This window comes from Gallinula chloropus, assembly GCF_964237585.1.
Source record: "Gallinula chloropus genome assembly, chromosome: 1".
Taxonomy (NCBI): domain Eukaryota; kingdom Metazoa; phylum Chordata; class Aves; order Gruiformes; family Rallidae; genus Gallinula; species Gallinula chloropus.
Genome location: NC_140085.1, coordinates 17,594,412 through 17,608,971, shown reverse-complemented (window position 1 = coordinate 17,608,971; position 14,560 = coordinate 17,594,412). Strand labels below are relative to the sequence as shown.

General features: G+C 48.2%; 1 protein-coding gene across 1 annotated transcript; it reads right to left on the bottom strand.

The window, feature by feature from the left end:
• Positions 1-646: 646 nt before the first annotated feature.
• On the bottom strand, positions 647-14,274 carry NFAM1 (NFAT activating protein with ITAM motif 1; the record flags this gene model as incomplete). Its single annotated transcript, XM_084271456.1, has 6 exons — positions 647-706; positions 3,383-3,472; positions 7,952-8,062; positions 10,609-10,718; positions 11,770-12,108; positions 14,220-14,274. The coding sequence occupies 6 exons, from the start codon at positions 14,272-14,274 to the stop codon at positions 647-649; spliced, it is 765 nt and encodes a 254-aa protein (XP_084127582.1).
• Between the last annotated feature and the right edge of the window lie 286 nt (positions 14,275-14,560).

The window sequence follows — 14,560 nt, the reverse complement described above, 5'->3', positions numbered from 1 at the left end:
CTGAAGGGAAAGCATTTACTCGGAGGCACTGATTTGAGTCGACTGAGTATGGTCACAGCAGGCATCTGTGACTACTTGATGGGATTAGCAGATTATGAGAAAGCATGTTTCACTGTGGGGTTCCTGCGGAAGGAAAAATGGGCAGGTGGATGCTTGGATCTCGGTTAAACTATGCATGAAGGCCCGATGGCCATGTCAGGAAAGCCACAGGCACAGGATCAGATGGACTGCTGCAGGTCAGGATTGGAAGATCAAGCCAGCAAGCAGGGAGGTCCTATCACTTACAGAGGATCAAGATTTAAGTATTTCAACTAGGCCAGGTGAGAGAAACCTGCACAGATTCCATCTGCACCATTTCTAAGATATGTGAGAGTGCTTGACAAAAGCAGCTTTTCTTTTCTTTTGCATCAAGCAGCTTTGCTGCAAAATAGCTTTGCTGCACCAATGCAGATGGAGCCCCGGTGGAATTTGAATAGACACATTCTGTTGTTAATGAAGGGCAGTTTAGACAGAGCCAGCGGTTCACAAGTCTGTCTGTGGCTGTGCCCTGACGTTGCTGTGGATCTCTGCAAAGAACTGGGGATGTGAGTGTGCAGTTCTGCTGTACAGAAAGGTGTCTGGTCCACATAGGGTCAGATTTTCCCTGTTAGATATTCTCATACAATGTATCAGAGGATTCTTCTAGAGTTGTTTGCTTCCTGGGTCTCTGTAGAATGATGAAAAGGAAAAAAAAATTGGAGGAAAATTATTCAAAAGAAGATTAATTAATTCTTAATAAGCAGACACTGACATTTGTTCTGTTAGAAATGGCTATAAGTGATCTGAAACGGAAGCCACTACAGTGAGAAATGTTGCTCCGCCAGAGACGAACGTGACTAATCCAGCCCAAGGGATGAAGATGCCTCCTTTACTTGTCACTCTTCCCCCAAAAAGCTGTCAGACAGGGAGGGGAGGGAAAATTGGACTTGGTAAAAAAATAAATCACTTTGGATTCTGTGAAGGAGGAATTCCCTGACCTCCTCAATCCTGTTTCTTCAACAGTTGAGTCTATTCCTCACAGCCGTTCTTGGTGTAGACAAGGCGCTGACAGACTGATATTTTAAGCGCTGTGTGGCACAGGCCTGCTGTAAGCAAGGTTACACAGTGAGTAGCTGAAATGCCACGGGGTGAGTGAGGCCCTACCTACACTAGCATTTTCTCTGTTGCCACCACCAAAGGGAAACATTTTACAGAAATGCTGAGTGCAGGTACCTCCAAAGCATGTGGGATTAACCCCTCACTGCCCAAGCTGGCTGACAGTCCAGCACCACAAAATGCAAATTCTCTTGTTTCAGGGGCACGCTGTCCTGCCTTACAGCTCCTCCTCTGTGCACAGCATCCCGCAGCAAGGGCTGGCCTGGACCCATCACAGCACTCAGCTATCAGCCAGCAATCCCAGCTCCCGCTCATGGGCCAAACCCACTGGCCCACAAGTCTCTCACCCTTAGGGAAAACACCCTGATCTATTTTGGCACAGTTGGCTGGAGGAGAAGTGTCCCGGGCAGTCAAAGCCCATGGTGACTGAGAGGGAAGTTGATCAAGGTGTTTGCAACACCAGTGGAAAGCACAGTCAAATTCCCCTGTGCTGAGGTCACTGGGCCCTGCTGCTCACACTTCCCTTCCTTCTGACCCGCACAAGAACCGAGGACACGCAGTGGTGTCTGCTCTGGTGTGAGAGCTCATCCCATCCCCTCTCCTTGCTTCCTTCTCCTTTGTTTCTCCCATCTCTGCTTTGACCTTTACTCTGCCCTGGCTGAGACTGGCAGCACCAGATCCACTTGCATACAGATGCTCCTTTGCTATTGCCTTGTTGCTTTGCTCCTGCTCTGCTTTACAGTGCCGCTGCTCTCCAAAGCAGCAGCTGAGCAGTCTGGGCCACACACAAACAGCCCAGACAGCTCTACAGTAAGGAAAACCCCTCACATACACTGGATCTCATCATCCAGGCTGAATCATTTTGAAGGGGCAGCTGATAAAGGTGTACAGAAGAATAAACAGGACAGGGAGGAGGGATCAGGACCTACTGTTCTCCAGGACTCATTCAAAATGCAGCAAGAACACAAAACCAGGGATGCTGTCTTTTCCAGTCCACATGATGCACTAGAGTATAAGACAGCCTATATAAAACAACCCATCCTTCCCCTCAATAGTCAGGCACTGCCTTTGCTATCACCAATCACAGCAGTAAGTAACTGCAGGAGGCCAGTGGCCTTGGGACCAGACCACATGGTGGCAAGTAGCCCTGACACACAGGAGGCCGCTTGATTTTAGACCATCTTTTTCTAAAAGGTGAGAGTTACAAAAATGCCTGAGATCGTGGAAAATACTGTCTGTCAGGAAACACAAGGATCGGTGCCAACTGAAGCTGGCGCGTGCTCTGCATTGCACAGGCAGCTGGGGTTCTCTCCCCATCAGGACATCAGTGGCAGGAAGCAGGAGACATTTTTCAGGAACATTTTCCAGTGTTAGAAGAGTGAATATATATTTTTTAGCAGGTAAGAGGTTTGGAGGGGAAAAGAATCAACTAAGCTCTGAGGACAGGAAAGAAATGTTCCCTTGGGTGCCTGATGCAGGTTTTGTCCCTGTGAAACAGCTGATGCCTGACAAAGGCAGGGTAGAGGGTTGTGTGGGCCTCGGGTCTGCTTCATGTGGCCTCCATGACTGCTCTGCATTTGCATTTTCTGAGTTGGACCTACTTTTACTATGAGTGGATTTAGTTTCTTGTATCTAACTCCTAAGTCCCAGCAGTGCAAGAATATCCAAGCTGAAAACTGCCTTTTCCTAACCCCCAGAGCTGGCAGAGACTGTATCAGCCCAGCTTCTGTTCAGACCATCTTAGCTTCTGCTACCATGAAAAATGGCTCTCAGGTGCTTAATGCCAGTGAGACCAAAGCTGTATCCAGAGTGCACCCCTGGTGCACAGATTCCTCTGCCAAGGAGGACTTTCTCAGCTGCCTAAATAATCTGGAAAGGACAATGCTGAGGACCAACATCTGGCCGACTCTCCATGAACATTCATCCCATTCAGAGGCAGCAGCACCACCAAACCCCTCAGTGCCTTTCAGGGTACGTCATGCAGCAAAGCATCTGCATGAAACCAGGACTGCCAGACCCAGAAATGCTGCAGGAGCAGGGACTCTGCCGGAAGAGGAAAGACAGGCTACATGTGCAGCCCAGCTGGTGAGTGGATGCACGTCCCATGTTCCCCTTTTTGTGGGACTGAAAGGGGGAAAAGAGCAGACATCTTTGCTGCTTGCTAGGACAAGGAAGACTCTGAGAGTTTTCTTTCCCCTTGTGCCTAGTGCATAAGGGAACTTTTGAAGAACAGGACCTCAGCCCTTACCTTTCCTGGAAGACTTTTTCTAGGTGATGGGTTGTTTGTGTCGTTCTCAAGGATAGAAGAATAGACATCAACTTGCTGCAGATCCAGGCACTGCACAGGGAAGAGAGAAGAAAACAGTGTTCAAATAAATTACTCGGGTTTAAGACAACTAATTGCCCACCCTGTTGGTCCCCATCTCGTGCCTTGACATTTTTAGGAACCCCTGCCACCTCCAAAATTTTGAATTTCCTGACCTGAACTTGGTCAGAAAAAAAAAAAATCCCTGAAAACTTTACAGTACAGCTGCATCATCTTCCTTTTCCAGGATCACAGAGACAGGCTTTGATGCTTTCTACTCTGTGTAAAGCAATGGAGAACAATGTCAATACCCCTGCCTCTCCCCACTCCAAACTGTCCCAAAGTACACAATAAAAAACCCTCTGCCACATGAGAGGATATTGTGCACAACAGGGACCACAGGTAACATGGAAGGATCTGCATCACCCAGGACTGTTTAGGTGCCTGTCACCCACAAGCTGTTGCTCATGGTTATTCTGGGCAAACAAAGGTGAGACAAAAGGCAAGACCAAAGTTCATGAAGCACAGGGACTGTCAAAAATGGGAACCCCTGAATTGAGCATGATATCTATTTATTGTCTGGGGGGGTTTCCAAGCCAGAACTCTCTTTTCTTCTTAGAGCAAGCAAAGAATAATAATAATAAAAAAAATCAATGCACTCCCAGGCCCTCAAACATATCCATGGTCCCACACAGTTACACAGAGAAACACACACACCCCCTACATGCGTATGCACCCGCTGGTCCCCCAGGTAATCCTGTCACAAGAGATGCGTGTCAGTTTGAGTGATGTTCCAGATCTGCCTGAAGGATCAAACATAACAATCAGGAGGACTTTTCCATGTGCGTTTCAAGGATGACAGCAGGTTGCCAAGGTGGCTGTTTCTCTGGCAACAGGAAGATGGGAGGAGCTCTGGACGCAAGAGGGGCAGATGGTATTAGTGGAGAGACTGCAAAAGGAGTGAGGCGCCCTGCAACACAGCGAGGAGGATGAGCAAAACATGGGGGCTTGACTCTGGGGCTGCCAATCACCTGAACCCCCATCATTTCATTGGAAATTGCAAACACTCGGCATCTCTCAGGATCGTGGCGAGCAGGACGGTGGTTTGAACAGGACCAGATGATGGAGGAGCAGCATTAGGGAGCAGGGCTTGGAACAAACAGGCACTCAGACAGGAGGGGGGTGCAGTGAACAAAGCACTGCACAGGTCTCCCATTCCCACTCCTCCTCCAGGAACAGTCAAATTATTTCACCTGTCTGCTTCCCACTCCCAACAACCCGCTTGCCTACACAGACGTTCCCAACTATTCACATGTGCACATGCGCACACGGAAAATCCCATTTCCCCATCCTCATTTCCAATTCTCTTTGTGGTGCTTGCAGTGAGGACCTTGTCCCACATGCTGTGCTCCCCAAAGCCTGGCTCCACCTCCCCTTGGCAGGACAGGCAGCCTCTTTCACTGCTCTAGTATGAAGCCACTTGCAAGCAAGAAGGATCCTTTTGGTATTTAACCTCAAAAAAAATTCCATTCCTCCCTGAGCCCTCTTCCCATGGAGGCTGTTGACAATACTGGTCCTTTGCTGACCAGTATCTCCAACTACCATTTGCAAATTAATTACTTTGACTTGGTCACTGCTCACCTGCTACTGTAACAGCAGAGGCACACAGGCCTCTCTTCTCCCCTGCTAACAGATGCTCTACTATCCCTGAGCAGCCTCCTTTTCTCCCTCACACCAGGAAAAGTTCCTGTGCTCTGAAACCTGCCTGTGCCACAGGAGCTGTTTGCTGCTCAGAAAAGCTTGTTTGAAGTGTACTGTGGATGAACCGAGTCCCTTGGATTGTTATTTCCAAGCTGCTCGTTAACGAGGCAGCTAAGCTGGAAGATGGAGGAAAATACACGTGTGGGTCTGGGCACTGCAGTGAGGCAGAGCTGCTGCTCCAGGGCTGCAGGAGAACAAAGAGGTCTAGGAGCACCTGCAGCACAGTAGGAACAAAGTGGGTGCCCAGCTGCCCCTCGTTACCTGGGTTTTTTCTTACCTTTCTTACCTTCTGTTTTTTATGGTGTATAGACACTCCCAGGGACCACAAGGTAAATGGTGGCACCTGGAAGAGCCAGTGAGGAAGCCATTTGCTGCTATGGATGTTCAGCAAAATGGTTTTGCAGAAAGGAGCACTAGGAGCCTTCCCATGCCATGGGTGAACCTTGCTGCAGTGCACAGTAACACAGAGCATTCAACAAGCCACACCAGCCAGTTCCAAGCCCTTGAGCTGATGTCCAGTGCTGCCTCCTGCTCCCAGCTCCAGGCCTGCAAAGGTTCCCTGACCCAACTTTTTTCTAGACTCTGAGCTCCTGTTTTCCCCACAGCAGAACATGTGGCATGTGCTGGCCTCCCTCTTCATCACTTGGAGCTACTTTTCACTTGTCCTTTCCCTTGCCTTGCCTTAGCTTACCCCAAAGCTGACCACAGATTTCTGCCCTCTCCATGAATTAAGCACTAAGTGTTGAACAGCCAATTTTACACCAGCAGGTTTTCTCCTGGGACCCACCCAACACCGGGTGTCATCCCTGGGATTGGGCTCTCACCCTCTCTTCCCCGTTAACTTCCCTGTTACGCGCCACAGCCCCATGTTTCCATCCTCCTCACCTCGCAGCCCTGCTCTCACCACATCTGGTGTCTGCAGCGGGAGTTGCTTCTTCATGCCTGAACGAGTCACCCCACAGCAGCTGCTCCACAGTAAAGTAACCTCCAGTGGGCGGGCTGGTACCCCCCAGCATGAAGGAAATGGTCCGAGGCTGCTCCCAGCTCTGCCAAAGAGGGCTGAGCCACCTGTCCTGCATACCAGGCTGGCTATGAGCCCCACACAGCTGGCATGTGGGGAATGGGCTTTGGGGGAAGACTGGCTGGGCCAGATCTATAGGGCTCCTGCAAGCACGGGGGGGCCCAGCCAGCTCCCAGGTCTGCCTGTGCCTAAGGCTGGCTCTGCTGGCTTGCTGCATGAGCCTTAGTGGGGCCTCCTGAACAGAACAACATGATGAAACATGTAATTAAGATGGAGCTAAGGATGCATGACGAGGCCGACTGAGCGAGAAATGGATTTGATTTTTTTTTTGTCTCCTTGCAGAAATCATCCACTTCAGCAGGAAACTACCCATTCGGGTTTTTATAAGCCCGAATTAAAAAGAAATTACTTGATACAAATGAAAAGCTTTATAACCTGCAACCTCCTTTACCCAAAGCATTGCTTTTTGCCCAGAATAAACATATCACGTACAATATATAGGGCTTTCTTTTAAACCTCTACTCCAAAAATTAAAGGGCCACAAAACTGTGCCCCCCACCTGTGAAGTGAGAATGAGAAGGGAGCAGGCCTGTCCTCTTTTTCATATCTGCCCCTATCAGGTTTCCTGCCTCCTTGGCAGAGCTTTGCTCCTCTCTGTAGTACATTCTCCAGAGCTTCGTTTTGTTTAGTTTAAATGATTAATGCAGCAGAGCTTACACGTTTTCCTCAGAGAGACTTCCCCAGCCTTTACAGACCTCACAGTCAGAAAGGTTTCCTAATACTCAGGCAAAATCCTTCTCACCTAACTTTTATTTTATTCCTCCTGGCTTGTCCCACGGGTCACAGGGGGGAAAAAAAAAGTAAATCAGCATTCCCTTCTTAGTGCAGCAGCCCTCCCATGGGAGTAAAAGGAAAAAAGGAATCCACTTTCAATTGAGCTGGATGGGTTGTAAATGGGATTGGGGGTCATGGTTACTTCAGGTAGCTGAGGTCTGGGCCTGACATTTCAGGAGAGCCACTCCAATCCTATAACCTATGATGCTGCTGCTACCAGGCTCAGGGAGTGGGAGCAGTTGGCGTTCCCCAGTTTGGGAAATGGAAAAAAGAAAACCTGTGCAATGAAAAGGGAAACGTTCCAAAAAAAGAGACTCCCTTGACTTACTTTCTGCCCTTTTTCCTCCTCAGAACTAGTCAGCCCGCTCAGGACTGCAGTGGTCTGTGGCACTGACACAGTGAAGCTGTCACAGCAGGAGCTCTGCATACCTGAGTTCATTGTGGGGAACACTTCTCTCTTCCCCTTTCCTGAGCCATCGTTCTCCAGCTGGGGAGGGAATGTCCTTGAGACACTCTACAGTACAAAGTGGGACTGAGATCCACCCTTCCTTCCTAACTTCTGGAGGCCCTTCTACCTCTACCACCAGGAACCCTCTCTGCCCCACACTTGCTATTCCGTGCTGCCACACTGCTGGTGGAGGGCAGGGTGCTGCCCAGCAGGGCATGGTGCAAGGCTCTGGCACAGGGGGACCAGGATGGAGACACACAACATGCACAGTCCTGAGAGGAGCTAAGCAGGGCAGAAGACAGGAGGAAGGTCACCAATACCAGGTATGAAGGTATTGGTCATGTTTCATATTCTGATATTGAAGTTGTCTGTACCGTGGCAGGGCAGGGAAAGGAAGGGTTGTACCACAATGTGGACTGAAGGGATGGAGGGTGATTCTGGTACTCACATCATAGACAGGAGGAGGTGATGGTGGTGGTGGCGGTGCTGGGTTGGCTGAAGGGGGCTGTGTTTCCACCTGTCTTGGGACATTTAGCTGGTTCTTTCTAGGGCACAACACCTGTGAAGGACAAGACATGAAATGACACATTTGGAGGAAACACCACCTCCCCAAAGATGAAGCAAACACCAGTGCCATGTCAAAGCACACCCCTGAGTGCTTCTGCAGCAAACAGTGCAGGCACCCTCTGCACAACATGGGCTGGTTGCTTTCCTCACCACAAGGTGAAACATGAGCCTGACGACTTACACTGTAGCAGTGGAAAGGAGAAATGGGCTTTGTGTGTACACAGAAATCACTTCCACTTCTGAAATGTATCTGGGTATAAGTATTTAAGAGCGCACAACAGCATTGTATGACATGGAGTAAAGCAGGGCCCTGTTCAGATTGGGGGTGGGGTGTGCACAGAGTTTCAGAGAGACAACGCAGTGACTTTTGTCAGGATTTGGCTTTTGCTCATACATAGCATCTAAAGAACAGCACCAGACAACCATTAATGATGGCATACAGTCAGTGATACAGCAGCATGCTACAGTAGCATGCAAGTCCAGCATGGCATTGAAAGGTCCCTTCCTCTGAAAGGTATCTTGCATCGGATGAATTCTCCTTGAACACACTCCGATCATGCACAGATAAGGGTTAGCCCTGCTCAGCAAGCAAGAGAGGAGGCAGAAAAGGCTTTGCTAAGTGTCTCTGTTCTAATTCGGAAAGAAGTGGGATGATTATATTCACATCACATGAAAACGATGAACTGCTTTCCAGTCCATTAGTAACTAAGGAGGATGCTAAATAGCTTCTCTTAAAGATAAACATTTTTAAAACAGCAGGTCTGAGCAAGCTGTGGTGAGAAATATGGGCTGTGTTCTGCAGGAGGGCAAATGTAATGACTGCACAATCTCTCCAGGCCCCAAAGAGAGCCCTTAGGCCTGAGACTTGCTGGCCCACCTCAAAACCTAGAGATGCCAGTCGACAAGTTGTGACAATGCCTCCTTCCTCATCCCCATGGAGACACTGTCTAGGCAGGCAGAGATGGGGGCCTGTCTCCAGCCTAGTCACTCTGCTGCTTACACTCCTTCCCCCTCCATCAGACTGCCTGCAAGGTGAGTCTCACGAGATTAGTAGGTCTGCCAACTGCTGCCACTCTGTTTTCAACCTCATGATCTCTGTGTGTGCTGAAGCCTGATGCTCCTTGGAGTCGTAGGACTGTACCAGCAGCACAGCCTCCACATAAAAATGCATGCAGAGAGCTGCTGTCACGGTGGCAAAGAGCGGGTTGAAAGAGGGGGATACTCTACCTAGGAAACAACGATCCCTGAATTCCATTCTAAAAGACTTTTTAAGCCAGCCTCGAGATCTCTGTAAGAGTGCAGAGGATGCTGCTTTGAACGCCTGAGGGCGGCAGTACTAGGCACAGGAGGTTTTCTCAAAACAACAGATTCCAGTATAATGGCTCCAGAGTTTTTTCCACAGGGCTGCTGTCTCATCCAGATTTTTCAGCTCTACTTTGGCCTTTCTTCTTCTGCTCTCTACATCCTTTTTTCCCCACTCCTGGTTCCCCCTTTGCCCTCAGCTACTCATCCTATCTTCCACTTCCTTACCTAGCTGGTCCCCGACCTGTGCCACGGGTCTTCTCACCCTGAGAGGCCCCGTCACTCCAGTCTTAACTCTCTCCTCCAAGCTCCAGTGCTTCCTCACTCTGGATTCTAGTCCCACCTTCCCTTCCAAGGCTCCTTCTTCCAACCTTGCAGAATCACTGTTGTTGGAAGGTGCCCACAGAGAATGTCTATTCCAATCCCTCTCTATGCAAAGCTGACTCAACTAAAGCAGGTTGCTCCTCTGCTCTGTCATCATCTCTTTTTTTCCAGTTAGCTGGGACTTCCTTGGGATCCCTTGCCCTGACCTTCCCCTTTCACTCTGTCTCTTAATGTTTCCTCTGCCAAACACACAACCAAGGCTCTGGTCCCCATCCCTTCCACACTGCAGATCATTTTCTTCTATGGTGCCTGAGCCACAGGCTCAGCAATGCAGTTGCACAGTCTTCTTCTAGTGCCCAGCACTAGAGTAGCCTCCACAATAAAGGAGGATTATGAACAGGGAGAGTCCTGCCCTCCTCCTGCCACTGGCGCTGCAGCACACTTGCTTGGGTACACAGGACATTACCTGTCTGGCTGGAAAGGCAGCCTCACAGGGGCTCCTTTAGGCAACTGAGCTGCTAAATTGACAAGAGCTACAACTCAGCATGCACAAACTGCAATTTTCCAAAATCCCATCACAAGGGTCCATCTCCTTGAGTATTCTCAGGGCTAGCACACTGCTAGTGTGTGACTTGGTGCCCTGTGTCAGATCCTGGCTCTAGAGCAGAGCATGCCGGATTCAAAGGGATTACCACAAGTTCTTTAATAGACAAATCAATGACTCGCTTTGTCTTTCCTGTAATCTTTTTTCTCAGAAGGACTAAACTTAAAAAAAGAAAATAAACCTGAGGCAGACACCCAGCATGGAAAATTTCAGCATGGGGACTTCCAATCCAGTCAAGTTAGAAGCAAATGAAATAAATTCCTAGAATGGGTCATGTCAGGTATTGCTTTTACTTGGTTATAACTTGCCTTTCTTTTCCACAGAAGCAGAGCTGTTGTGGTGATGCTCAATGCGGCAAGAAGAGCAGTAAGTGTAATGAGGATTTCCCACCTGTGAGAGGTCTCTACGTACCCTGTACCTGTAAGAAAGAAAGAAAAAGAATCACAGTGTGAGTTGAAATTACAATCCTGCTGCATTTTTAACCCTGGGAAGAGCCTTCAGAGAGCTAAAATACAGAAACAATGCAGAATGTGCTGGCATAGATGCACACACCCTTCAAAACCTAGTCTGATTGAACAGAGAGCAGGGTGCAGCTGAAGAATCACACAATTGAGACAGGATATAAGCAGCTGCACTTCATGTAGATTAGAGGGAGGTGACATGAGAGCCAAGAAAGGTGGTAGATAGAGGCCAGCAAAACTCTTTAATGATATGGGTAGAAAGCCAGATGGTAGAAAGCCCATGGGCCACACAAAGTAGCAGGATGTGTACTGTAGGTATCCTCTGACCAGTGTAGCAAAGCCATTTCATCACAGCTCTTCACATTCATGCTTTCTAAGAAGTTTTTCAAATCCAGCATTCAGTAATGCAAATCCATCCAGTCAGCAGCATGCATGTCCTTATCACTTTTCTATAACGTTCCTCTTATCTTGGCATGAAGCTCTCCCTTGCTTCTCAGTCTGCACATTAATGGAACAATGAAGCCCTTGTACCACATGGAAAAGGGGGAAGGATTATTGTGAGCCCCTAACACATTCATGCATCTCTAACAGTGGGCACCTAACCTGTATGTCTGGTTATGGTGAGTTCCCTGATCACTGGCCTTATGGCCAGACATCTGTGTCACAGTGCTGAAGGCCAAACTGCACTGTGTCCTGGGCACTGACACCTGAAAGCACCCTCTGACCCAGTACCCTTGGTTAGACTCCAACTTTAAGCCTGCTGTTCCCAGGAGGCAGCAGCAGGGCAGGTAAAAATTACTGTATCTTCATGTCCTCACCTGCTTATTGGGAACATGAGCACAGGTCACCTGTGTGAAGCACATTCAACTCTAACGGCATCAAGTATTGGGCATAAAGTTTATTCCCACCTGACTTCACAATGTGTTTGGGTAGAGGAAAAAAAGAGCAAAGATCATTTTTTTATAGCCACATACAGCTGATTTTTAACCCTCTTTGTTGTTCCCTTACCTCTTGCAAGGACAAACACTCCCTTTCCCGTTTGCTGTATGTCATTCCACTTGACGTGGCAGTAATATGTGCCAGTAGAAAAGGTGTTTTCAGGTGACATGATTACGTGGTCATAAGGCAGCATAGCAGTCGTATTCTCTCGTCCAGGAGGGATGGTTACATTTCTCTGTGTATTATAGATGGATGTTTTCTGGCCCAGTGAATTAATCCAGTAATAGGAGATTAAAAACTTGGTGTATTTTGGCGTATAAGGGAAGATGACTTTACAGGGGATGGATATTCCTTCCTTGAGCAGTGCAACCTGGATTGGAGGTTTCTGTTGCACATCGACAACTTGCCCTGTAAAGGTAACAGTTGTTAGCAGTCACCTAACATCACCAGGTCAGGAGAGGACTGTTGTCCCAAAGACAGGATCACATGTTGAAAACATTCGTACATGGGGAAGTGCTCCCATCGCACACGGCGTTGGCGCTTGTCAGAAATCTGGTGATTCAGAGCATGTGCCCTGTGTGATCAGCCACTTCTCTTAGGTAATTGCTGTGTGATTTGCGATAGCCTGTTGCATTCAGAGGCTTCCCCTTTTCCCTTGTGAGCTCCTCTGTACAACGCCAGCATGCAAAAAGACAGGAAATGAAGCAGGAAGCGAACTGATTTTGCAGTGGTGTGAGACTGTATATACAGATTATGAAGAAAAAGCGATTTTCCAAGACAAACACTGGATGGACATCTCCTGAAACTCCCAAGTTACAAATCTCTGCTGGGGCACCTATGTGTGGCCACACAATGCCTCTGCACCAGTGAAGGTGCTGTACACAAGCAGGTGCTATCAGTGGGACGGGGTATTTCTGAGGAAGGAAATTGCATATTCTGTATGGGGGCCAACACCACAGCCATGAGAAGGAAGACACAGTTTAATCACACCAAGCTTTTGCTGTTGTAAACAGGCAACAAAGCTAGATACAGGAACTATCTGTAGGACACTGCAGATCTTGAGTATCTATATGTGACAGTATCTTAGGCAGAGAGATAGGAGATCATGCCCTTCATGTGCTTCCTCCTTGCACAGGCAAGGCTGTTGAAAGTGATCTATCACTGCAGTTCAGTAGGCAATGATGTCGGGAGTTACAAGAGAGGGTGAATAAGCACAGTTGGGGAGCCACACCATAGTTCACTCCCTGTTTTGTTTAATAATTAAAAAAAATAAAATTAAACGACTAAGAGTGAGCCATGGGCTAGTAAGGAGCCTGGGGTACAGGGCCTATTTGGCTTCTTAGCCAAATCTGGGTTTAACATCAAGCAGCCTCTGGATCTATTTGTTTGTCAGCTGAAATAACACCACATATAAAGCAACTTAAGAGAGGCCCCCTGCAAACCATTGTTGTCTTTAAAAAAGGGAACTGGAAACTTACTCTCAAGCCATCTTACAAAATGAAGGATTGTCTCAGAGATGTGAAAATAGAAAGGGGAAAAAAACCACAGAGAAAGCAGGGGATGGGCAGGCTTTTCCATTCATGCTTTTGATGAGATTCCCTGGGGTTCTGCATCTATGAACAGGCTCATAACAAGGCATTAAAGCTGTCCCACAGCACAGCCAGGCTTGCTTTCCTGTCATCATGCGCTAACGCTGCATCGCAACAGCGGCATCACCTCTGCACAGCGGGACGCGGCATCCGGAAAAGCAGCTCAGCCTTAGTGCTGCTGAATGTCAAGCACCGAGGAAGTGTTGTGGAGGGCAGTAACGCAGGGAGGGCAGAGCACGGCCCTTGTCCAGAAAGGACTGCTGGGAAGTAACATCTGTTAAGGAAAATCCTCTACAGATGACATTGCCAGGAACAATAGCCTGAGAGTAAGGAAGAGCTTAGGTTACATCATTAGAAAAAGGTTGTTGGCTGTAAAAGCAACCAAGAGAGATACCGTACAGTCCTAAGGGCTGTGCTCATTCGTTGCGAGTGCAGGGTCCTCTGTACACCAGATACAGTATTATGGAAAGGCGGTAACAGAAAATCCTGCAGACGCTGTGGGAGTGATGACCTGAGCAGTCTCTTCTGGGCCTTATTTTCTAAAATCATTCATCATCATCCTCCTCATCTCTACCCAGAAGAACACACATGAATATACTTTCTATACAAGACATAGCTAAGCACTGCTGTAACAAAACAGAGGAGAGATCCATCTTCTTACAGTATCCCAGGAGCCATTAGCTTGAGAAGAACATGCCAGGGAAAAAGCCAAACCATTTTATTTAGGTTATCTAACCCTTCTCCCATGTTCCTCCTTTCTTGAGGATTCTCTCTCTCAGCTTTGAAATGCTTAAAAGACAGAAATAGCAGCAGCATGCAAATTCCTAGCGGGGATCTCTGGAAATTAGCAAAAGAAAGCAGCTGGAAATGCTCTAATATGAACAAACGTGAGAGTAAACAGAAGGAATTAAAAAAAAATGGGTTTTTTACCTTCACACTGAAGCAACCAAAGAAGCAGGAAGATGACTTTTATATTAGAGGCCATGATGGGGGTCAAAGGCTGTAAGCAACCATACACAAAGATCCAAAAGGCAAAAGAGATGAGTGGGGTGCCAGGCACTTCCACACCCAGGCTGGCTGATCCCCTCCCGCTTGCGAAGGGACAGGCGGGATGGATGCACGCTGCTTTTGACAAGCTGTTCCTGCTAGATGCAGGTCCTTCTGCTTTTTGGTCAGACTCCTCCCCGCACCGAGGTTCATTTCTCTGTGCTGTTACGACGGTGTTACACCTACCAGCGGGTGTCCAAAGATTAGACCATAAGCTCTTTAAC